General features: G+C 43.0%; 3 protein-coding genes across 9 annotated transcripts in view; 2 read left to right on the top strand and 1 right to left on the bottom strand.

The window, feature by feature from the left end:
• The window catches only part of LOC130522396 (FERM, ARHGEF and pleckstrin domain-containing protein 1-like), a 34061-nt gene extending 22946 nt beyond the window's left edge, over nt 1-11115 (top strand). The window contains exons 10-28 of one of the 2 annotated variants that reach the window (XM_057026775.1): nt 54-220; nt 304-372; nt 454-529; nt 817-1024; nt 6144-6349; nt 6597-6683; nt 6797-6930; nt 7202-7283; nt 7382-7443; nt 7821-7996; nt 8084-8214; nt 8320-8388; nt 8475-8564; nt 8638-8720; nt 8863-8975; nt 9135-9295; nt 9594-9701; nt 9778-9929; nt 10356-11115. In XM_057026775.1, coding sequence (XP_056882755.1) covers nt 54-220; nt 304-372; nt 454-529; nt 817-1024; nt 6144-6349; nt 6597-6683; nt 6797-6930; nt 7202-7283; nt 7382-7443; nt 7821-7996; nt 8084-8214; nt 8320-8388; nt 8475-8564; nt 8638-8720; nt 8863-8975; nt 9135-9295; nt 9594-9701; nt 9778-9929; nt 10356-10431 — 2250 coding nt within the window. In that variant the 3' untranslated portion in view covers nt 10432-11115. Of the gene's footprint in view, nt 1-53; nt 221-303; nt 373-453; nt 530-816; nt 1025-6143; nt 6350-6593; nt 6684-6796; nt 6931-7201; nt 7284-7381; nt 7444-7820; nt 7997-8083; nt 8215-8319; nt 8389-8474; nt 8565-8637; nt 8721-8862; nt 8976-9134; nt 9296-9593; nt 9702-9777; nt 9930-10355 lie in introns of both variants that reach the window. The other variant, XM_057026774.1, reaches the window with a different exon arrangement.
• LOC130522397 (gamma-glutamylaminecyclotransferase-like) lies at nt 11005-14279 on the bottom strand. Of its 4 annotated transcripts, none has more exons than XM_057026776.1 (3): nt 14017-14279; nt 13764-13928; nt 11005-13494 (listed from the first exon to the last, which is right to left on the bottom strand). In XM_057026776.1, exons 1-3 carry the CDS (start codon nt 14124-14126, stop codon nt 13035-13037), a joined length of 735 nt encoding a protein of 244 aa, XP_056882756.1. In that variant the 5' UTR covers nt 14127-14279; the 3' UTR covers nt 11005-13034. The 4 variants fall into 4 exon arrangements, with proteins under 4 accessions (XP_056882756.1, XP_056882757.1, XP_056882758.1 ...); XM_057026777.1 differs by having other exon boundaries at nt 13853-13928; nt 14017-14079; XM_057026778.1 differs by lacking the exon at nt 14017-14279 and having other exon boundaries at nt 13853-13976.
• A 3182-nt stretch (nt 14280-17461) lies between these two features.
• On the top strand, nt 17462-23513 carry arl13b (ADP-ribosylation factor-like 13b). 3 transcript variants are annotated; one of them, XM_057027807.1, is made up of 12 exons: nt 17462-18042; nt 18619-18761; nt 19377-19447; nt 19543-19792; nt 20111-20216; nt 20356-20558; nt 20632-20746; nt 20839-20903; nt 21013-21115; nt 21196-21316; nt 21509-21616; nt 22201-23513. In XM_057027807.1, exons 2-12 carry the CDS (start codon nt 18688-18690, stop codon nt 22275-22277), a joined length of 1293 nt encoding a protein of 430 aa, XP_056883787.1. In that variant the 5' UTR covers nt 17462-18042; nt 18619-18687; the 3' UTR covers nt 22278-23513. The 3 variants fall into 3 exon arrangements, with proteins under 3 accessions (XP_056883787.1, XP_056883786.1, XP_056883788.1); XM_057027806.1 differs by having other exon boundaries at nt 17463-18042; nt 21506-21616; XM_057027808.1 differs by lacking the exon at nt 18619-18761 and having other exon boundaries at nt 17463-18042; nt 21506-21616.
• The last annotated feature ends 326 nt before the right edge of the window (nt 23514-23839 follow it).

The raw sequence follows: 23839 nt of genomic DNA, 5'->3' as shown, positions 1-23839 counted from the left end.
TTTGTCTCTTGTTTTCTGCACCCACTCTGACATTTCGCATTGATGTCATACAGCAGAACGCCCACCACGACACGCTGGAGTTCGCCATGGCCAGCAGGGACTGCTGTAAGGTCTTCTGGAAGATCTGCGTCGAGTACCATGCCTTCTTCAGGCTCTTTGAAGAGCCCAAACCGAAACCCAAGGCCATCCTCTTCACCAGAGGATCCTCTTTCCGCTTCAGGTGAGGAGAGGACACAGCTGGGAAAAGCTGGGAAACTTCTGCACTTTGTGTTTCATCTTTGTCTCGTCCGTCTGTTTCTGCAGCGGTCGAACTCAGAAGCAGATCTTTGATTACATGAAGGATTCGGAGCCCAAGAAAGTTCCATTCGAAAGGTTACGATCATAAGGACGAATAACAGTTCTCTCTTCTCTCCCATTATTTGGTTTCATCTCTATCCTCCTCTGTATTTCTAGGAAGCACAGCAAGATTTTATCCAGCAGCAGTGTGTCCCCACATTCATCTTCCATCAGATTGCACGTGCCAAAAGAGGTGATCTGTTTATCCAGTCAGTTTCCTTTATCACCACCTAATGTTCCTGTCAGGCACCGGCGTGCTTTTGTCATCCCTCGTGTATCTATTGTCATTAGTTCTCTCTGGAGTTTAAATCTGGAGCTGCATTGTTCACAGACACAAAGCTCTGTCTGTCTTGAGCAGCTCTGGGGTGTGAATGCCTCTAAATGTGTGCGCGGGCCTGCCTGCTTCCAGGAATACCAGTGTTTTATTCAGCCCTGTTACGTAACAGAAGCTCTTATTTTCTTCTTTCCCCAAACTTGCAGAGTGCCATTTCTGTCCAGGCAGCTGACCAGCCAGACCTGGGTCACCTGGGCCACCCAGCTGAGCCGAACAGCGCCGAGGTGCCGGCGGCGGCGGCGGCTTCCACCACCAATGGCATCCACGATACGTCAGCAGCGCCTGGCTCGGACCCGCTCCAGCCCCGCGAGAACGGAAGTGGACCAGCTCCGGACCACCAGTTCCTCAACCCAGGTCCATCCTGCAGAGCAAACAGAGGCAGCAGCTCCTCCATTCCTTATATAGATTGCAGCGATATAGACAGCGAATGCGATGTGACAAAGGGCAACACGGGCCACAGAAATGCAAATGACAGCAATGCGGATGAGACCAGTTCTTATAATAAGAGTCAGGAGGGTAGCAATCGCAATGGAGGCCCACCCGGGAAACTGTTTGGGGTGGTGAATGGCTTCTACCACACCAATCACCAGTGGCCGATGCAGCAGCATCAGCAGCAGGGCGTGGTCGGGCAGCAGAAACATGGGAGTCACGAGTTTACCGATTGTGAAATTGTGCCGAACGGAGGGTCCCAGCATGGTCGGGTGCCACTCCACAGCACGCTGCTGGATGAAATATTCCAGGGTCGGGACAAGCGGCCGTTAGGGACGCGAAGTCAGTGCTCTAGCCCGGTGATCAGCAGCTTCCACCAACGCACAAACTCTTTCAGTCACGCAGAGGTGACAAACAGTCAGCCGCACACGCGTTGGATCGACAGCGGGCTTTATTTAAGCAGGCGTCCGGGGGTTGGGCCGACCGAAACTCCGCCCCATTCTAACTACGCTAAGTACTCCCCGATCACCTCCAACCACACACCGCCACATTTCGCCAAACCGTACAACAATAATCACCTGAGGAACCGTTCCGATACAGATCCGTTCATACTCAGCCAGCTGACATCCACGCCCATTCATTTAAAACGCTCTGGGCTGAACGGCCAAGCGCCAGGCTCCGCCCCAATGGAGCGAAGAATCCTAACTAATGGTAACCACGTGGGGAACCTCCTGGTTCCCGGTCAGGCTCGGTCCAACACGGTGCAGCGGTTGTACGGGCGCCAGGGCAAATCTGGAAACAACTCCGCACGAAACCGCCACAACTTAAATCAGCCGGTGCAAATGATAGACGGCTCGACCAGCAGCGGCTCCGACACCAGCGACACGGAGTCAGACACCGGCAGCAGCAGCCTGTACAGCCAGCCGCTCATGTTTGGCAATCCCGCCGCCGTCAGTTCCATGAATTCGATCAACTCCAACGGCGTTCACGCGTCGCCCCTGCTGCGGAGCAAGCTCTGCTTTGGGAGCCTCCAGCTGGAGGAGGGCGAGGGTGGCGAGGACGGGGAGGAGCGAGGATGCTACCGCTTCAATGAGGAGGTCATAGAAGGTCAGGTTTTCAGATGTTGAAGTGTAAAGATGCGAGACGTGAGACATCGGAAGAATCATACAGCCTCATTAATGAATAAAAGATGTTTAACAATCCCTAACTCATAATTGTGATAATATATATTTAGTCCCCTTGTAGGGTAGCTCAGACACACTCTCCATATTTATGACATAATTTAAATGTTTAAAGTGAATTGCCCCTGCCCAAACATTTCATTTTAAATGTAAAAACTACACCTGGAGTCCTGGAGACCCCTCAGCCAGGTACACAGATTTAGGGACCACAATATGGAGCACTCCTCCTTCCAACGCGCCACACCTGAAACCTTCGAAATAAATCTAAGGGTACATTTACACGTGGAATGGGGGATAACTCTTTTATAATACTCTTTTGAGGGGGGGGTCGTTGAAGCAACGGATGTTGATTTAACACTGGTTTTCGACTTTTGATGGTCCACCAGCATCTGCTGCCTGACTTGTGCCTCAGCACCTGTAGAATTTTAGACATCTGTAGTGACTTGAAAAACTTGTGTGACTCTTTGTATCTTGTCTTAATATTAGCTGGGCTTTGTAACTTTCTGGAGGCAGCGTTCCGGGAGAAAGAGATTCTCCTGGATTGGTACAGTGGAGGGAACCTTGTGGAAGTGGGTTGTAGATGTGTTAGAAGGTGTTTAGGCTTAAGATCCTCCAGGGTTTGTAGATGCCCTGCTGTCCTTTTCCTCCAAGCACTTTTTGATGCTTTCATTGGCCCTTTTGGAGCAACCTGCGCTGTAATTTGAATGTTTGTGATTGAGATTTTTAATAGTGGGTTTGTATTAAAGGATAGAAGACTTTTTTTACTGATTTAGTTGTGAAGTAGAGTACAGTGCTAACATTTTGTATATGGAATTTTTCAAATATTGCTCAGTGGAAAAATGCAGATGTGCTCGTGCAACGAAGCTGTGGAGGTTTTCTGAGCTTTCCTGTGCTTGATTTCCCCACTCTGAACACACCATTTGCTAATCCGGAACACGCCGACCGTCCTCTGAGCATCCGCTGCAGTCTGGCTCTGCTGACCTTCGTCTCTAAGCATGTCCGTGTTACCCAACAACAAATTATAATTCACTCTTAATGCCAATTCTGCTTTCTTTTCGATGCTGTTTATCGAAGGTGTGCCGACCTGCTCCATCCCATCACTGTCATTTGCTGCTGACTCACTGCTCACTGCAATGCATGCTTTTTATTTGCACTGCAATTGACAAAATTCAGTGAATCCAGAAAAAGAAACGGACTTCCCTGTGTTGCCCCACTTCAGTTGGATACACTGTCTCCAAAACGAGAAAGACAGCACCTTTTGGCGCCTGAAGGTGGAAAGCTGTTGTTTTTCACACGGATCATTGTGGATCTATTTTTATGCTAGTGGGTAGCTGGTGAAACAAATGGTGAGCAGCATAAAAACAGCAGCTGCATCATTAGATTCAGCTTTAATTTTTGGGATTGTTTTTTGAGTTAAATCCCAAGTAGTCACACATGAATAGTCATTTATTGTACTATTGATATTGATCTAAATAACATTGTGCTTTCTGTGGTTTATCTAATAGATTGACTTGATTTAGTCAAATCAGAACTCAAACAACGGCTCTGTTTCCCTAACAGCTTCTTCCTCTCGAGGCAAATGTTTGTTTCTCACTTTGTAAATGTCTTTTAGCATGTTTGTGTGTTTTTTGTTATTGGGGAGGTACTATTTTCTCACTATTATCTTTCTGTTGCTCTGAATGCATGTTAACTTTTCTGTCGCTCTGCTGTGGTTTTGGCTCCTGTGTTTCTGTCGTGGGGCTTGAAGCGGTCTCCAAGTTTTAGGAGACATCGACTGGCAGAAACCATCGATTAAATGTGTCGCTTTCCTGTTTCACTTCTTTAAATTATGCTGCACACGATGAATGATTATCTAGAAACCATTTGTGCTTTTTGCTCCCTGTTTTTCCTCACTATGCACAAAAGGGCAAACCAGGTGGACTCCAATCCAGTGCTCATCCGATCCAGAGCGACGTGGCCGTGGTGGCAGACAGACATGAGTTAAAGTTAAAACAAATGCAAACGCAAGTGCAAAAACAGAAATCTTTAATAGATTTGGAATTTTGAGTCCTGAGAAAGTCTGTGTATTGTCAGGGGGTGGGCACAGACAAACGTGAATGCTGGCGTTGAGTCCACTTTGGTGTCCTTTTTACTGCCTGTCACCAAAAAGCTCTTGCAGCAGATCATTTCCATTGAGGCCGTTTGTAATTTGAACCTGTTGTACATACAGTAATCGACTGATTGTGATTCTTGTGTCTCCATTTGAGGGTTTGGAGTTAATCAGAGCCTTACTGTTTGTTGTGTACTCGTGTAATGATTTGAAAACTAGTGCAACATTCTGAGAAATGCTCCTATTCAAATGCTCAGCTGTTAGCAGTCATTAAGCTTAGCTTAGCATAAAGGAATCAGGCTCAAAACACCACCTAATAACAGATATGTTTATTCATGTCAAAATCCTAAATTTATTCAGTCAGTTATTTTACAGTACCGGTAGTTGAACACTTTAAGGCTGCTGTTTTAGCATCGCTCCTCTGCTTTTGCTCTTCATTCTGTTCACATAACTCACTTTCTCCTGACCGACTGACTTTTGGAGGAATAAGGAAAAGGAATAAAATCTTTTGGGCAGCTTCAGATTGGTTCTTATAACTCACATTAATGAAGAAATTGTATTTAACACTTCCAATCAAGTACAAGCTTCCTATTCCTTTAAAAGAGACAGCTTTGGAAATGTACTTCCTTCCTTCAACACACTAACTAAGGCCTGAACACGCACTTGCTTGTCTCTTTTTGTTCTTTATTTTCATCACAAAACTTGCTGGATTTTTATTTCTGGTGATTCTTTAAGGTTTTTGCTCTTCATTTATTTCTCTTGTTAACACTGTAAACGATTGTGTGCACTAGTTTCAATAAAAAAAAATACAACTTTGGATCTTTGAAGGAAAGGGCCTCCAGAATTTTCTCTAGACTCAATGTCCTGCGGCCCCGACCCTCATGCCCCCACCTACAATCCCGTGTGTGATCTGTGAACCCCCCCTCTCCCAACCCCCACCTCTGTGTTGTGGTAGTTAAACTGTAGATTAGAGGTTGTTTGTTCTGTTGTCGTGGTAGTTTTTTTTTCTGTCTTAATGGCGGGTATTCTATAGAATCCATCACAGACCTGCACTCAGTGGTTGCCATGGTGTTTTACCCATGATCCAGTTTTGCTGTGTAACAATGGACTCATTGGAAGGTTTGCACCTCGGCAAGTATATACAGTCACAACCTAGAACCCATTAGTGATTAGACGTAGTGGTTTTTACTCCCCAAGTAATTAACTTTAATCAGACTGTCTTCCTGTAAAGTTATTTTACAATCGGCCATCGGGAGATATCTATCCTCATTTTACCTGTGTATTGGAAGAGAAAAGCTAAAGCTAACAACAGACTCATTATGCTTAAACTAGCCTTCTTATACCTTTTTATATCTAACCAGCTCTAATTACTTAATGTGCTATAACTTATAATGAGTTATCAGTAAATGAACAAGGAAATCCTCCTTGGAATGTGCATATTCGACAGTCTTTGCATGTGTAATCCATAGTTCCTCCTTTACTAACCCTCATTAGTTACTACAGTAACGACTAACGCCCTCACCTCCAGTTATTTTTTATTCTTCTGCAAGGACTCATATTTTAAAGATAGAGAAAATAAAAATAGACTCATTTTTTGATTGAAATTCATGGCCATGGTTGAAGATAAAACTAGAAAGTTATTGAGCGAGCTGGCGGTGAATTTCATGAAGATTTGATTTAATTACATGTAGGATCCACATTGGCTCCATCCCTCCTCATCACTGCCCACTGTCCTCTCCTGTGTCTCACCCTGTCCCCTTTCTGCCCCCTCTAGAAAGTCCAGGATCGGAGGAATCTCCGGCCGAAAGCCCCCATCACGTGGTTGTCAATGGCAACGGCTCAGGTGGAGGGACTGGGACCGACAGCGACATCATCCAAAGTCAGAGTCCCGAGGGACAGCAACTGTCACCCCTCACCAGCCCGCTCCTCACTGACGCCGGGTGTGTCCGCAATGACGAAGACGAAGAGGCAAGGAGGAAGGTGGGCATAAAGACACGGGGGTGGGACCTGACTTGGTGTCCGTTTGAGGTCTTTAAATCACCTATGAGATATGTATATGGAATAAAAGTCACATGATGCCTTTAATGTTTGCTCATAATGAAGACCACCCGATGAGATGAGCTAACCCTCAGATTTCATGGAGTCTTTGCTGTGCTGATGGTGTCACGTCTTTAAGGACGGTTTTCTGGTGAATGGATGGTCAAGTGTTTGTGCCTGTGTCCAGAAGTTTCCCACAGATAAGGCCTACTTCATCGCCAAGGAACTATTGACCACGGAGCGGACGTTCATCAAAGACCTGCAGGTCATCACAGAGGTTAGTCACAACCTTCCATAGCTTCAGTCTCAACACTTTGAACAACCTATGACAGATTCATCCGAACTGAAAAAGAGCTCTGGATGTTGCCCGTGCTCTTTTGTGCTCTGTAGTCCTTTGATAGTTTTGTGGGGAAAGACGAGGCCTTCCCTGACGCCATTAAGACCCTGATCTTCAGCAGTTACGATCCTGTTTACAAGTTTCACCAGGGATTCCTCAAAGAGGTGGAGCAGAGACTGGCACAGTGGTCAGTATCTGCGGAGCTTGTTCACATGTGCACGATGCAGAAATCCAAATGATTCACTACGTAGACGTGCATTTCTTCTCGTAAGACTGCGTCAGTGACTTATCAAACTGGTGTGACCAGTGTAATAATCACTAATCATCATTAGATTGAACATGACCTCAAAATTAAATTGGGGAAAATTAAATGAATGAATTGCTGAATGGCAGCGTTTTCCTGACATCTAGTGGTGACTATATGTAACAGCATATACAAAATGTTTCGCCTTTTTTAGGGAGGGTCGATCAAACGCGCACATTAAAGGAGATTATCAACGCATCGGTGACATTCTCCTCAAGAACATCCAGGGGCTGAGGGTAATCATCCCTAATTAACTCTCCATTTTCTGTTTTTTCAGGTGTTTATTTTTATTTTACCGCATTTGTGTTGTAATCTCATTGTTTTGCATCCATAGCATCTAACCATTCATCTTCAGAAGCACTCAGAGTGTCTGGTTGAGCTTGAACGGGCCTCCCGGTGAGTGAACAGAGGTTAATCGACATGTGAATGTAATTAGCCTAGCTATAAATAGAAATCTGAGGATAAAATGTTAAACAAAGAAGAACGCTGAGACTTGGGTCCTGTCTGGCATCCAAGCTTCTCTTGATTAAATCACCTGCTACATTATTTCATGAACAAATCGTTTATGCATCAATATATTTATTCTGTAGTAATTTCAGGGTTTGTAAAGTATGGGATCATTTTGATCTCACTGACATAAAGTGGCACCTTTGTCATATTTGTTACTATTTGGTGTAGCTATTTTGGTATCAGCATGAATGATGAATGGCAGGTTTTAAAAAGCATTCCTAACAGTTTGAAACACAATTTAAAAGCACGGCTCATTTCTCCAGGTCCAGCCGGAAGGTGGAGGCTCTGTGTCGAGACTTTGAGCAGCAGCGAGTTTGCTACCTGCCCTTCAATATGTTCCTCCTCAGGCCCCTCCACCGCCTGCTGCACTACAAACTCATCCTCGAGAGGCTCTGCAAGCACTACCCCCCCACCCACGATGACTTCAGGGACTGCAGGGGTACAGCTTGGTCTCTCTACCCATCTCTCCACCCTCAAGGTCTTCTTTGGTGCTCTGATTTATCCTTCCCTCCCTGCCTTGTTTCAGCATCCCTGGCTGATATCTCTGAGATGGTGCTGCAGCTCCAAGGGACCATGATGAAGATGGAGAACTTCCAGAAGCTTCTGGAGCTGAAGAAAGATCTGACTGGCATTGATAACCTCACCATCCCTGGAAGGGTTAGACCCTTTGTCTTGATTTAAAAGATAAAATGGCTTTGTCTCTCCTTTTATGGTTTGGTTACATTTCGGCATCGCTAATTCGTTAATGTTGACTTTTAAAAGGAATTTATCCGATTGGGCTGCCTAAGTAAACTCTCCGCGAAGGGTCTCCAGCAGAGAATGTTCTTCCTGGTATGATATTCCAGCAAACACAGCCACCCAGAACTACCCATTATATAAAACTCTAATGTTCCAATCTGACTCCCTTTCACATCTAGTTCAGCGATTCTTTGGTGTACACCAGCCGAGGGATGACCCCGTCCAACCAGTTCAAAGTTCATGGCCAGTTACCTCTGTACGGCTTGACGGTATGTGACCAGAGTCGGAGTAGTTACTGCTGTGGGTCAAATGTTTCATGGTGATGTGTGTGTGCCTGCGCAGATCAGAGAAAGCGAGGAGGAGTGGGGAGTCCCTCATTCATTCACCCTGTATGGGCAGCGCCAGTCGGTGGTGGTGGCAGCCAGGTACGCACCGTGCACATACAGAGGCAGAGCTGCGGGGCCGTCATCTCCTGTGAAGGAAACGGAGGATTCAAATGAGTTGTGTGCTGCATCGCTGATGGAACGGCATCTCAGTCAGTTTTGTCCTGGTTTTTTCTCCATCCAGCTGTGCCTCAGAAATGGAGCGCTGGTTGGAGGACATCCGGATGGCCATCGACCTGGCAGAACAGAGCATCAGCCCAAACACTGACCTTTTGTCAGACGGCCTTCCTGGAAACAGTAAGCCTATTTACTATGGAAGACGGAGCTTTTTCCATGCATCCATTCCCTTCATTCTTGACTGAATTACTCCATAACTTTCCATTCTACATTTTTGTCAATTTGGAATCTTCACTCATCACTATATGTGCTAACCAGCACCTTTCCAATGGTTCTCAGAGCTGTCAGAGGACGGTGGGGTTGAGCTGGAGTCTGAGGATGAACTCGGCAGCTCGCGCTCCTCGCTGGAGCGGCAGGGTCACCGCGGCAACACCACTGTGCACGTCTGCTGGCATCGCAACACCAGCGTGTCAATGGTGGACTTCAGTGTTGCTGTGGAGGTATCAAGCACCCCTTCTCCTAATACTCTACTCTGTAGTCTTCAGGCCTTTCAGCCCTGTTTGTGTCCTGTTTATTGGTTGGTACTACACAATACTACACAATCATGTAGAAACATGTGGAAACTTTATCAGCATCTTATTTAGATGCTGATAAATGAGAAAAATGCAATGGTGATGTCATAAAAGTTGTCCATCGCAGAATGCTGCTGTTTTTTTTGTTTTTTGTTTTTTAAAAAGAAGATTTTGTGATGTTATTAAGGCTATAATGCATTTTTATTTATCCCTTTTGTGTTTCCAGAACCAGCTCTCTGGAAACCTGCTGAGAAAGTTCAAGAACAGCAACGGCTGGCAAAAACTCTGGGTGGTGTTCACCAACTTCAGCCTCTTCTTCTATAAGTCACACCAGGTGAGCGGTGCAGGCAGGACGTGGGCAGGTATGTTGGTAGAAGCCTGACCACTGAGCGTTCTCTCCCTGCCCACAGGATGACTATCCTCTGGCCAGCCTCCCTCTGCTCGGCTACTCGGTCACTGTTCCGTCCGAGTCGGAGAACATCCACAAAGATTACGTCTTCAAACTCCACTTCAAATCGCACGTGTACTACTTCAGATCAGAGAGCGAGTACACCTTTGAGAGGTGGGAGGCTGAAAAAGTCATTTAGGAAAATAAAACCATCAAAGTGCTTAAATTGTGTGTAATAATGGGAAATGACATTTAGGAAGTAAATGATTTTCAGTAAACAGTTTATGATACATAATTTCATTTCTGAATTTATGTGTTTTGGTGTCTTTATAAGGGTGAATTCCTTGGGTTGTTACCAAAATCTGGTGAAACCTTGATGTTAATGGTCCCTTTACAAATGCATTTACTTTAAAATATCGATGGGAAATGAGTTTACTGTTCATAATCTAAAAATTTTGTTTGGATATTGAAATACACTGAAATATAAAGGCAGCACAACTGTCTTCAGCCCAAATAAATTACTTTTTGATCAATGTATAAAAAGCTCTTTTTGGTGACGGAACATTTGCGTAACTTCTGCTGCTGTTATCTTCTCACCAGGTGGATGGAGGTGATCCGCAGTGCTACCTGCTCTTCTAGCCGCTTGTTACCAAGCACCCGGAAGGATCTCTACTGATTAACCTGCCTACCAGTGCTGCATAGACTCACCTGGGTAAACATCTCAACACGAGAAAAAGACTCATCGCAGACAACAGGAACAACAAGAATTGATGCCTCTGGCTATCTGATTCCTTCAGAGGTTCCTGCCTGCCTGCTTCTGCACCACCTGTGTCACCAATGGCAGTCCTCTACTAGAAAATCTACAAAAAAATCTATTTTTCATGTCGGAGACTAACAGTCCCTCACACAGCCCGTTATAAAGAATCCACAAGTGTTAATTCCACACTAATCCAGAATTCAACTTAAACCACGAGTTTGTACACAGCAAACACAGAATATACCTGTGTAACTGTGTTGAGAGAAACCAAACCAGGATTTATGTGCAAACCTATGTGCGTGTTAATACACTATTTTTCATCAGACAATCTTTTTTGTAATGAAGTGTTAAATGGTTAAAAAAAAGTGATTTTTAAAAAAATCAAAACATTTTTATTAAGACAACCTTTGTACAATACATTGACTGTGAAATGTTCCAGATGTGTAATTTTTAAATTGTTTTTGTCATCAAACCGCTTCAAACAAAAAGACATTTCCTTTATTCCATTCACCAACTCTTTTATTCACTGTATTCCCCCAGTTGCCCCTTTCAAATAAAGATGAGAAAAGTTTTTTTCATTTGGGAAGAATTAATAAATCTAAAGCGTGTATTTTTTTTTAATTATCTGAAATGGGGACAGAGCGAACACACATACACATTTACCTGAATCTTGAGGGTTAAAGGGATGTTATATTAGTATTTCAAATACCCAAACTAACAAGCATTTAAATGTGTTCAAAAAAAGGTAGGAAGTTTAAGTTGAGGTATTCACTTTTGTGACAGTTTTTTTCTAAATATTTCATTGTTTATGTAAAATGTATGCATGAAAAAGCACAATTCACATTCTCTTTACATATCAAACATATCAAGACATAAAATAAGAGAAAAACATTTGTCAGTGAATTATTTGAGCTTTGTTTAGAATAGCAGTTTTTACTGACATCTCGTGGTGAACATGTGTAACTACAACCGCTATTTTCAGGGGAAATGGACGTGTTATTGTGATGAGTGGCGCATTAGTCTAGCTAAGAAATGTGACATGACATCAAATGACGTGTTGCTTTACAACATTTAGCAAAGATGGCTGCTAAGATCCTCCCTGTTACCATCCACGCTGTAGTGTAGACACTTCATTTTTGTACCTTTCAGACAGTTTGAATCCAAACCAAATATATTTAGGAAAAGGGTCAAGTAACGGGGCTGTGATTACTTGTGGAGCTCAAAACTATGTAAATTACATGGTAATAAATTAATTTTGTGAGTTCAATAATCGCAAAGCTGCAACGCTGTCTAATGTTAATGACAATAAAGATAAACTGTCACATTCAGTTAGATGTAGTGCCGTCCACACTGAAATGTGTTTTGTACAGATAATAAAAACTAGATAAAAGCACCACAGTACATTTCCTCAGGGCCAGTCAAAAGGTGGTAGCACAGAGATTGTTACATCCTCTTCAAAGTCCAGTGATAAAGCTACACACCCACAATGATTTCAGGAACTGCAGAGGTGCAACTAGGTGGTTCTGCCTCAATCTTTCCACCTGCAGAGTCTTCTGTTTTGCTCTGCTTCTCATCCTGCTGCCAGTTCAGCATCCTCTGCTGACACCTCTGAGATGGTGCTGCAGCATCAATGGAGCGTGAGGAAGATGGAGACCTGGGACAAGCGTCAGCAGCTGAAGAATGACGTAGGCCTTGACAACCTCATTACTCCTGGAAGGGTTTGACTCTTTGCCTTCGATTGTAAACAACTCTGCTAAATGTCTATTTTAAGTCTTCAGTTGCATAGTAACATACCCAGGAAGCCCAGTCTGCTGGGGACCTAACCAATGTCGAGGGTTCTCAGTTCTGGAAGGTGTTCTGGTAGCAGGAGACGTGCCAAGACACCTTCAGAGAAGTGCAGAGGCACCCTTGAGCAAGGTACCAACCCCTCCCCCCCAGTGTTCACATAGCAATGAGCTGGCATATGCAGCTGGGATATGCTCCAGCACCCTCCATGCGATGCCACGAGGGAATGGCAGTTAATTTAAATTTAAAAAAAACATTATTTCAAGCATTGATTATCACCTTCCCAAAGGGGACTGTGTGACAGCTGGTTTTGTAATAACTCAGAAAGTTATGAATTTATTTTAATGAAATTTTCCAGTAAATGCTGATAAAGGGCAAAGAAAAGCCCATTAATTTGCAGTGATGTTCTGGATTCTGGAAGGACTTTGACCTTCTGAAGATGAAGATGATTTTTTGATTGTGCTCTTCGTAAACTCTCAGGTCCTGCAGAGAAATTTGTTCCTGTCATGCTAATTACAAACTAGTCGAAGACAAAATATTTATAAAAAAAATTGCTGAAATTTGTACAAGACAAGGACAAACTCAGCTCAAACGGCATTTTTTTCAATCTCATTTTAGGACAGAATAAAATTTGTTTAATTCCAAAAGTAGGACCGCCCAATAGGCCCTACACAAATTTCATACATTGGATTTGTCGTGGTCTTCTCCACCTCCTTTATCAGTCACGTGCTTCTTTATCAGTCACGTGCTTCTCTAACAACGTACTCCAGCCCGTGAGCCCCCAATGAGTCGTAGCTCCCGTAGCTGGGCAGCAGAGGCCAGTCTGGCTTGTACGTCTGTGTGCTGTAAACATACACCTCTCTGCTGCTTCCTGCCTCCAGATCCTTCACAACCTCCATCACCTCCACCATGATCGGGGTCCTCTGGTACATCGTAGGAACCCCCTCAAAGGCATCTAGGAATTTCAGCATTTGCTCATCAACCTCGTAGATCTCTCCCTGGATCCGGTGACCATTTCCAGGGATGTTGAGGAGAAAAGGGATGTTGTGTTGGGTGGCAATCACTAATGGGTATTTCTGGGTGGTGCAGGCTGTAGCGAGAAACTCTGCCTTGCCATTGGAGGTGTCAAACATGCGGTAATGGTTGGGCTGCCCCCTCTTCAAGGTGCCGTAGACGAAGATCTGAGTCATGTTGGCGCTGTCAGGTAGACACAAATGAAAGCTCAAGCAAGGGGACATTATGCTTATTTTGTGTACTGACTGACACACTCAGGAAGTTAACAAGTCAAACATGAAACCAAAAAGACAGCTAAAAGGCAAAACTATAGACATGTAAACAGAAAAGATCACTTTTTATAATCACAATAAACATGGATTAGGCGGGGTTATTTGAGTGATATTAATAATGAATATCCCTCACATTCTGTACAAAAATAACATTTCATTTAAGTAGTTGACAAGGCGTACCCAGATTTAACAGTGAGCACAATTCTGGAAAGGTTTATAGCCATGGACAAAATGATTTTTGTCGCAATAAAGGCACATACAAGTATTACCTCCAGTGTCGCGTCGTTGACGAACGACTCTTCTGAACTAAGGATGGGCGGATCGATCCCGTGGTATCGATATATCGATACTCACAAGCTACTCATTTGGCATCGATTTACTTTTATAATTATCGATATTAAGTTAAAAAAAAATTGGGGGTGTATGCATCACTTTGCGCCGTTTTAGATTAGTTACATAAATTAATATGTGCCGCGACACCCCTATGCCTGGCGGCGTATTGAGCTGACCCATGTCACGTGACAGGAGACAGCGAATAAGCATCAACGTGCAACACAACCGGCCGAGCCGACACAGTCAGCAGAAGGCAGAGCCGGAGGAAAATCTGAGACCGCAGTCAAAAAAACGAAGCGTGGTGTGGTGTTATTATTCACCAGTCGATAAAACCACTGCAAGGTGCCAGGTGTGTGATAAACATGTTTTGCACAGTAGCAACACAAGTAACTTATTCAAACATTTGAAGACGACGCATCCCGAGAGCCACAGTGAGCTTGAAAAAAGACAGGCTGCTGCGCCACCCGCAGTCCGGCAGAAGACCCTGCACGAGAGTCTGCAAAAAAGAAATGTGGAAATGATTAAATCACGGGGATGCAAGCCCTGCCCTGCGCTGCCCTGCCCTGCCCTGCCCTGCCCTGCGCTGCCCTGCCCTGCCCTGCCCTGCCCTGCCCTGCCTGCCCTGCCCTGCGCTGAAACACAGTCAGCCAGACATGAGGCTGCTGCGACTCCATCAACTGTGACACAAGGGTCACCTGCTGAGTGTTCATCATCCAAGGGATTATGGCGGGAGTTTGGCAGCCGGGTTGTGGCTTTTCAGAGCAATCGCACAGCAAACACAGATGCATGGATTGAAATGAGAAGATACATGGAGGAAAAGGTCATCCCAACAAGCGAGGACCCTTTGATTTGGTGGGGAAAAAAATGAAACCACATTTCCACTGCTGAACAAAGTTGCAAAAAAATACCTTGGCACAGTTGCAACATCTGTTCCAGCAGAGAGACTCTTCTCGAAGGCCGGAGAAATAATCAGCCAGAGGCGCAATCGTCTTAAAGCAGAAAATGTGAATATGATACTTTTTCTGAACAGCAATCTGAGACTTCAGTAAAGTGTGATGACATATCTCAAGTGCACTAAAGGTGTGATGGTGTCAGGCATTGTTCTAGTTAATTTTCTCATGGAACAACTGTTTTATGCAGGTTTAAAGGATAAGGAAATCCTAGTTATCAATTGACCATAGTAAATTTTATATAAATGGTCTGTATTTGTCTTAAATGTAATAATATTTTGACTGACAAAAATTGCCAAGAAGAAATGAACGGTATCGATATCGATGAAAATACAAGAAAAAGTATTGGTATTGTATCGAATCCCAAAAGTGTGGTATCGCCCATCCGTATTCTGAACTGGGTCGAAGCACTTCGTGATCTGATTTGTTCCTTCCGCAGTTCAGTTGAGCTCAGCTGCAATTAATACGCAAAGTTGCAATATTTCTCTATGATTATGTAATATTTTATCTGGCTAAGCTGATCTTATAATAAATTGTTATGGACACTAGTTTCGCTTATAACATTTATTCTGCCTCTTGAATACGCACACATTAATCTCGCGAGAGTACGGGAGACGTTGCATGAGACGATGTTGTACCTTAAGGGACTGTCTGAGTGTTCCATCTCCGTGCTTAATAAGAAAAAACAGAAGAGTAATCATTTACTGAACACAGCAGTTGTGTTTGCACCAGGTCACATCAGGTGAGGTCACGGTAATTTAACAGGTTCATGGAACAGGTACAGGGAGGTGGGAGCAATTACAGTATGTCAATGCACAAGCACTTTCAACATTTTCTTGAACATTTCTTAACAGATTTTTTTTTTAACAGACACATACAGTGTGTGTTGTGTGTGTGTGTGTTACGCAGACACATGTTGCTGTGCAGCCAGGCCGCTGCTGCTGTGGCTGGCTCACCAGTCGTGGCTCGTTCTCGGGTTGAGGTGTAGCTCCTGTATGTCTGCATGCTGTCTCACTGTTGGAGGTGAGACAGCATGGATGCTCCATGGATAGTGTGGATACATGGTAGTGTGTGATCCCACGGATCTTTGTTTGCCCTGTGTCCTTCTTGGTACATGTTGCACTGTTCTATTTCTGCATTGATCTGTTCATTCCAAGGCAGAAAGGAGGTCTTGTGCTCTGTGTTTGTTTTGTTATGCCCGTGTGTCCTGTGTATATATGCTGGATTACCGGTATGTTTTTTCTGAGTCTGTGAGGCAGTAGGACTTTCTCACCTTTGATGACCCACAGAGATCTCATCTCTGTAAGTCCAGTATTCCTAGATATTGGATGGACATTTCCTCCATTCATCAGACACTCCGTCTTTTCTGGCTCTGTTGAGTGCAGCGAGCTATGTGTCCTCTGTATTTGCTTCTTTACTCTCCAACACACACTGCTGAAGTGTGTGTGTGTGTGTGTGTGTGTGTGTGTGTGTGTGTGTGTGTGTGTGTGTGTGTGTACCTTTGAGTCCATGCTTTCCTTTGGGCTGCTATCCTGGTGCTCAATGGACTTGGGAGACTTAGTATGTCCTTCCTTGGGCAGTGAACAAGATGAATGTTTTACTTTTGGAGCTTCAGAATCATCCTCTGTAAAGGATTTTTGGAGGATTGCTTTCAAAGGTTTGTGATCAGATCAGATAGAAGTATAACAGGACTTGTATTCGCATGCTTCTTCTGCTGCAGTTGACTCTCGAATCGTTCACAACACGGTCAGGTATTGAACTGCCACCTGCGTCACTCACACACTGAACTAATGAACTGACGACTAATGACTACTTGCTCAGGAGGGCAGGACTTCTAATCAATCTTTTGAACAAATCGTTTCAATGGACTGATTCACGTCATTCAGTTCAGTCAAAAGAACAGCCGTTCCCGATCACTAAATCCCCCACCAAACCCTCCTAGCTTTCCGACACGTCTCCCTTGGGCACTAATTACCACCCCAAAGCTGCATCCAAAGCGCGGTCATCCTACCCCTGCAGGAGGACACGCATACCTTGACCTGTTCAGGGGATGCTGTCAGGCCTTAGGTTGCGGGACTTTCGTACAGCAACAATGACAATTTCATACTACAATGCACTTTCTAACCCTAACCCTAACCTACCGTAATGGTAAACTTCACATTTCTGCTGTGAACACATGGGCAAGAGCGCCTGATTGGTCCAGAAGGTTTTTCACCTGTGAAAAGAAAAAACAATATCACCTGTAACAGAAAACCTGTTGGCTACTTTAATCCACCACTCCTATTGCCCAAAGATGGCTGGGATAATCTAGTTTATCTTGACCCGTGCTGATGACCATTTTCTCTCACTGATGTAATGACAATGTCCAATTAAGTTTGGCATGAAATATTTTGAAATAATATGATTGAAAACAAGAAAACCATCAGAAACCTATAATGCATAACATCAATCATATTCTCTGCTCTGTTACTCATATTGTATAATCATTTCCTGGAGGATAAAACATTAAGAAAAAACTACATCTGTAGTACCCATTGTTGTCTGTAGGGGCGCTCTTGAAAAGAGGCTTTACAATCTCGCGGGATTACGTGGACGCGTCTGCAGCCTAGCAGCAGAAAAGACGGCGTAAACAAATCAGAGAGCTACAGGTTAGCAAATGGTCGTGCTAAGTGGCTAATCTTTCACGATTGAAACACTTACCGCTAAATACAGTGGTTTTTACGCACGGTGTTAAATTGTGAGGGACAACACAGGCCTCGACAGCGGTTACGACCCGACTGCTGAGCTGCGAATAAAACTAAGAGTTGTCGCTAGGTGTATTGCTCACAGCTAATTTTATGTAACGGGACTCGGGATTTGCTCCATCTATCCATCCCTTAATTGTCACCGGCGACTCTATGCTGGGTCCCGGTGGGAGCTGGAGGCAATTCCAGATTAATTCTGCGACCACCGGATGCTCCCTGGACGGCTCGCCAGTTCATCACAGAGCTGGCAAAATAATGCTAATGAGTTAGCTCGTAATGTAGCTGATTTTTGAGTGAAGTCAGGGTTCGGAAGTGCCGAGGCTCCGGGCTGGGTGACCACTTGATTTTCTTCATCTTGGCCTCTGAATGTATCATGTTTAGTCTCATGGCGAACTGCTGCAGCTGGTTCCGACGCTGGCGAAAGCCCAAAAGGTACGTTAACCAAAACACGTCCGAATCTTTTGGTCCAGTTATGATTTCTAGATGGCTTTAGTCTTATAAAATATAGAAACACTTCATCCATCATATGATGATTTTGTAGTCAGGAATGAATACTGGTTTAAGTGTGGGCTGGTAATAGACGTCATTACGGCTAAAACATTTGAGCAAACACGAATTTGCACAAACATTTTTACCTGCTGTTTATTTAGTAAATTCGGAAAGTCACTTGTCAAGCTTGCTCGTTAATTGCCATCTGAAATGAAATGTTTTAAATCCGTTTTGCATCTCAGTCCGTCAAAAAAAACAACAACCAAGAAATGAATCAGTGATACATTAAACCACGAGGTTTTTGGAAATATGGATGGATTCCTGCTTCGCCTTTTCTGCAATAATTATTTTAAGACCAAACACTACTGAACTTAAGCTGCCGCCACCAACAAATTGGAGCTGTAGGTGTCAAACCCACGTGATAACCAGTGAGGCACCTGATCCTTTTGGACTTAACCAGAAATCCAAGCTTAATCCTACGGCCAGGTCTGATCAGTGGGACTCTTGTTTTGCTCCAAGGGCTTTGGAGCAGAAAGGAATAACGCTTAACACACAACAAAAAGGTGGTGACATCGAGGGGCTGTGCAGATGAAGACCAGCTTATTGCAGAGGACGGTTAGGTGGATAGTGTGGTTGTTGTCACTGTGGCACAAGTGTAAAAGTTAAGTATGCATCAATGAGAACAAGTAAAGTCGTATATTAATGTACGCCTTTCTCTCCTTTCATTGTCAGTTTGGGCTTATGGAATTCTTTTTCTCTGCACATTCACCTATGGTCTTTTTCTTGCTCAACATTTATTGCCAGAATTTTTGATGTGCAACAGTTTTTTCAAGAGCATTGAATGTAGTAAAGAATTATTTTGTGCCAGTGTGCGTAAAAGTGTCTGCGTTTCTGCAACATTATTTTTACAAGTGTATTCATGTTCAAACAAAATGTACAGAGAACTGTGAGTGCTCTCCAGCAGGTGCAAGGTGTGTTTGCCTGTGATGCTTTATCATCCACATGACTCGCATATTGAATGGAAACAGCTTTATTATTGTGTGAGGTTTTTTAGTAAACTGAGAAAAGGGCAAACCATCTGAAATTAGTCGTAAAGCCTGCCACTGAATCTGTCATTTAAGTCATACCCGTGTCACCTTTTCTGACTCATAGTCCTCTGAGCAGATTTCTGATTGTGTTCTTAATGGCAGCTAATGCCAGCTAATATGCCTCGGCTGGTGTGATTGACATATTGCTCCTGTGCATGCTTTTATTATTCGCCTTTCTTGCTTTAACAGGAATGTGACCCTCATCATGTTGGGACTGGATAATGCAGGAAAGAGTGCAACTGTACAAGGAATTCAAGGAGGTACACATGAATTATTTTGCACATTTTTCAAGAATTTATGACATGTTTATATATTTTGTTAATATGAACACCTGCATTTGTGTTTGTTTTTGTAGAAGATCCCCAGGATGTGACACCCACTGTGGGATTTACCAGGATCGAGATGAAACAAGACAAATTCCAAGTGACTATCTTTGACTTGGGTGGTGGGAAAAGAATCCGAGACATCTGGAAGAATTATTACACAATGTCTCATGGCGTGGTGTTTGTGGTGGATTCCACCGATATAGACAGGATCCATGAGACAAGGGAAACCTTAGCCGAGGTCCTCGGTCACCCATGCATCTCTGGGAAGCCCGTTCTAGTGTGAGTCATTCAAAATCTTTATTCTTCTTTGCAGAGAACATACAAAATCTGTGGATTGATGGAACCGGGATAATTACTCAGCATAATTTCCTAATCAGTCATCAGGGCATTGTGGGTTGGAGCATATTGTAATCAGCAATCAGTGCAGATAAATTCCTATAAATATAGCCTCATATAGCCTATATCTTATCACCCTGTAAACTTGAATTGGCCTTTAATGTGTTGGATGTTTTTTCTAAAACCTGATTAACCTAGTTTAGCCAAATCGGTGGATTTTTGTGGATTTTTGACTTTTCTGAACTCCTTTTTTGCTCCCAGACTTGCCAACAAACAAGACAAGCAGGAAGCTTTGTATGAATCGGACATTACTGAGAGGCTCTCGCTGGAGCAGCTGGTCAACAAGTACAAGTGTCGCTGTAACATTGTGAGTGTTTGGGCACCTGTTTTTGACCTGTACTTGAATTGCATTAAGAGTTGCTGATTAGCTTTTTTGAGTCATTTGTAGCATTAACCATTATGATAGCATGTATTGTTCCCTAAATTTGTTTCTGCCTTTCTACCAGGTGCCATGCTCTGCCCTTCGAAGCTATGGCAAAATGGCTGACAAATCCATTAAGAAGGGCCTAAAGTGGCTCCTCAACACAATAAATTTAGATTACGAAATCATTGCAGAGCGTGTGTTAAAGGACACGGCCGAGCAGCAGGCTCAGGAAGAGCGGTACAAAAAGGAGCGGGCAGAGAGAGTACGCCTGATAAGAGAAGAGAGGTGAGCCCAAGGGGATAGTTATGCACTCACCTCTTGAGTCAACACCTGGTATTAGTCCCGATTGTTTCTGCAGAGAAAGAGAAGAGCGAGAAATGGCAGAGCGTGAAGGCAGGCAGATTCTAGAGGAGGACTGCGATGAGGAGAACATACAGAGCCCCTTCCAGCCAATCAGCAATGTTATCTCTGTGGTATGTGTGTTATTGTTGCACCCAGAGTGAAAACTCACCTTTCACTGATCTCTGATCGGAAAAATTGTCACTTGTTCTTTTTCCATTTTCAGTATGACAGCAAAGAAAAGATGAATATGATGAAGGACACAGCCTATCAACTTTCACAGAAAGAGAGGTGAGGCTGGAATAAGGGTTATGAGTTCCCAAATTCATATATTAAATCCAATCTCCATCTCAAAGCAATCTGATTTTGCTTTATGCTGAAAGCGTTTTATCATTTTTAGACAACAGGATGAACTTGAAATGGCTGAGTGTGAAAGCAAGCATGGCCCAGAAGATCACAATGATGAAAGCCCCTTCCAGCCAATCAGCACTGAGACTTCTGTGGTGAATATATAGAATTTGGTCTTAATTATGTTCTAATCAAATCTTGAGAGGCTGGACTGTTGTGCATTATCCCCCTTCAGCGCATGAACAAAGACACGGTGCAGGAGAATTCCAGCACAAGGACCGATGCTGATCAGGAGAGTTATGATAATGATGGCGAAGCAACCCACAGAAGAAAAACTCCCGAAGACAGTCATTCAGGTAAGAAGGAAATGTTCACAGCTCTTGACTCATATATGGATTCTTTACCCTGCTGGATAGGATTTTTACAAGATTGTTCTAAAAAAGAACAAATATAACATGAAAATTGTGGTGATGAGATTTTTTTCAGACCTGTTTCTCTTTATTTTAGGATTTCATATGATTTAAATACCTTTGTTTCTTCCACAGCAGGCAAGCAAGATGTAAAGAACGTGAGGAGCTTGTTCCTGAAGAGAAAACATCGAGTGGAACCGCTGAATACTGGTGATGGACCGGCGATGTCCGAGAGTTCTCCTCCAGGTCAATGTGGAATTTTTTTCTTGGACTCCTGTTTTATCTTATGGATTCATTTAGGAGAGGTTTAGTCCATTAGATGTCTAGATTCCGAAATATGTCCTATGATTGTGCAGGCAGAGGAAACCTTTCCTGTTTTTTTTGATAAATTTGCCTTAACCCTACCTTTTCAAAGTTTAATGGTGGGATTGGCTAAATCCAAACTTCCTAGCCTACCAAAACTTGAGAAAAGACACTCAATTCAGTGTGGTAATATCTATGTCCATCTGGTGGCAACATATTGGAGACAATTTTTGCCTGTATGTTTGAGAATTTGGACAGCCTTGACATTGATGGACCCTTTGGCATTACTGTAGTTTATGCTCAGGACATTACAGTAGATCTAGTCATCTTGGTCTCAACACTGTCTTAACGCTTTTCATGTGCTCATCGGGGTTTTGTCCTTGAATTATTCAAAGGCTTGTTTGTGTTAAACATCTTGATCTACCTTCATCCCTGTTTTTTGTTGGACAGTTAAATGTCACATTCACCCAATGTTTTTAATTCAGAACTTCACATTAAACAACTTTTGTCCCCTTTCTCTTCTACAGAGTTTTACAAGAAGCCCCTCCCCCCTCTCGTGAGCAGGCCAAAACCAAACGGCGAAACTCACGATGTCATAACCTAACCTCTCATTTACTGACCGGGTTCCATCACGTCGCTCCATTTTGCGCTTTCTGTCCTAAGCGAGTGGGGTGTAATCCTCCAAAACCAACTCTGGGGGGGTGACGAGCACAACCTTAAAACCCAGAACGAGCACCATGGGAAATGACGTCCTACTCAGAATCCGTTGTTTGGCCTCCTCAAACTGAAGCATTAGTGTGGGAAAATGGACCTGCTTGGTGCTGGAAATGGACTGCTCATTCTGTTTTGCAGCTGTGGATTGAAGCTTTTTAATGTTTTTGGGGGGGATTTTTTTTTGTACAAAGGTTCAGTCTAAAATTTTTTATTGACCACATATGTATGCTCGATTATAACTGAGCAGTGGATGAATTCCACAAGTTAAAAAAAACAAAAACGCATTAATATATTTTTACACCATTGCAACAAGAAAGGTTTTGGGTTTTTTTCTCCAGCTGTGCATATCGGTTTTTTTTAAGTCAACAAGGGAAAAAAAAAATCCTAATTGCATTGAAATAGCTGAATATTGTGTCATTTTCTTCTCTATGTGACAGTCTGAATTATATCATTTCCACTTTTTATGGCCATAGAAGTCATTATTTTTAAAGTATGTTGTAGCAATTGATTCTATATAATAATATACTGTATATATATGGTAGAAAATGGTACGAAAAAAGTGTGTATATATATGTGTTATGTGTGTATATATGTGTGTGTGTGTGTGTGTATATATATATATATATATATATGTGTGTGTGTGTATATGTGTATATATATATATGTGTGTGTGTGTGTGTGTGTATATATATATACTTTTTTCGTACCATTTTCTACCATTTCCACTGTACTTTTTTGGGGTGATATTTTTCTGTGGACAGACTTTCTGCCTTCAAGGTTGCCCACTTGTAGGAACCAGCACTGTTGTTCCAGCATTCCACATGCATTTCCTTTGAAAACAGCTCCAGTTGCATCACATATATCGTGCTTGAAACACTGCATTGCCCTACTTAACTTTTTGAACTAGGGAAGAGTTTTGAGTGAGGGTAGATGAAATGGGACTACACAAACACCTGCAAGATGATACCGAGTCAGAACACAGGAGAGACACAGACACAGAAAATGACACTTATACAAAATATCACAAATACTTTATAATAAAGCATCCGCTTTGTGTCTGTCTGAAAACTTATTTTTCTACCCAGTCTGAATTTTACATTACCATTAAAGATATTATAAAATCTTTTGCCTGCAGCATTTCTGTGCCTTTACCACCTAGTGCTAGGTTGTTGCTCTGAAATGTTTTATTTTTGTATCGGCATGTAATCAAGTTGCTTGATCATTCATTTATTAGTTAGTCTACATTCATTTACTGTAAGTTCTAGTCATAAAGGATGTGATTACAGTAAATAATTTTAAGATTTTAGACAGTTATGACTTGGTATATACTAGGAGAGCAATTGTTTTGCAGCTATGCTGAATATAGTTGTAGTAACAGATAAAATATCATTTTGACAGAGCAGATTCAGCTCATCAGAGATGGCAAACGTTTTCAAACAAGATCAAAACAGC

The sequence above is a fragment of the Takifugu flavidus genome, chromosome 3, assembly GCF_003711565.1.
Source record: "Takifugu flavidus isolate HTHZ2018 chromosome 3, ASM371156v2, whole genome shotgun sequence".
Lineage (NCBI taxonomy): Eukaryota > Metazoa > Chordata > Actinopteri > Tetraodontiformes > Tetraodontidae > Takifugu > Takifugu flavidus.
This window is presented reverse-complemented; position numbering and strand designations above follow the sequence as displayed.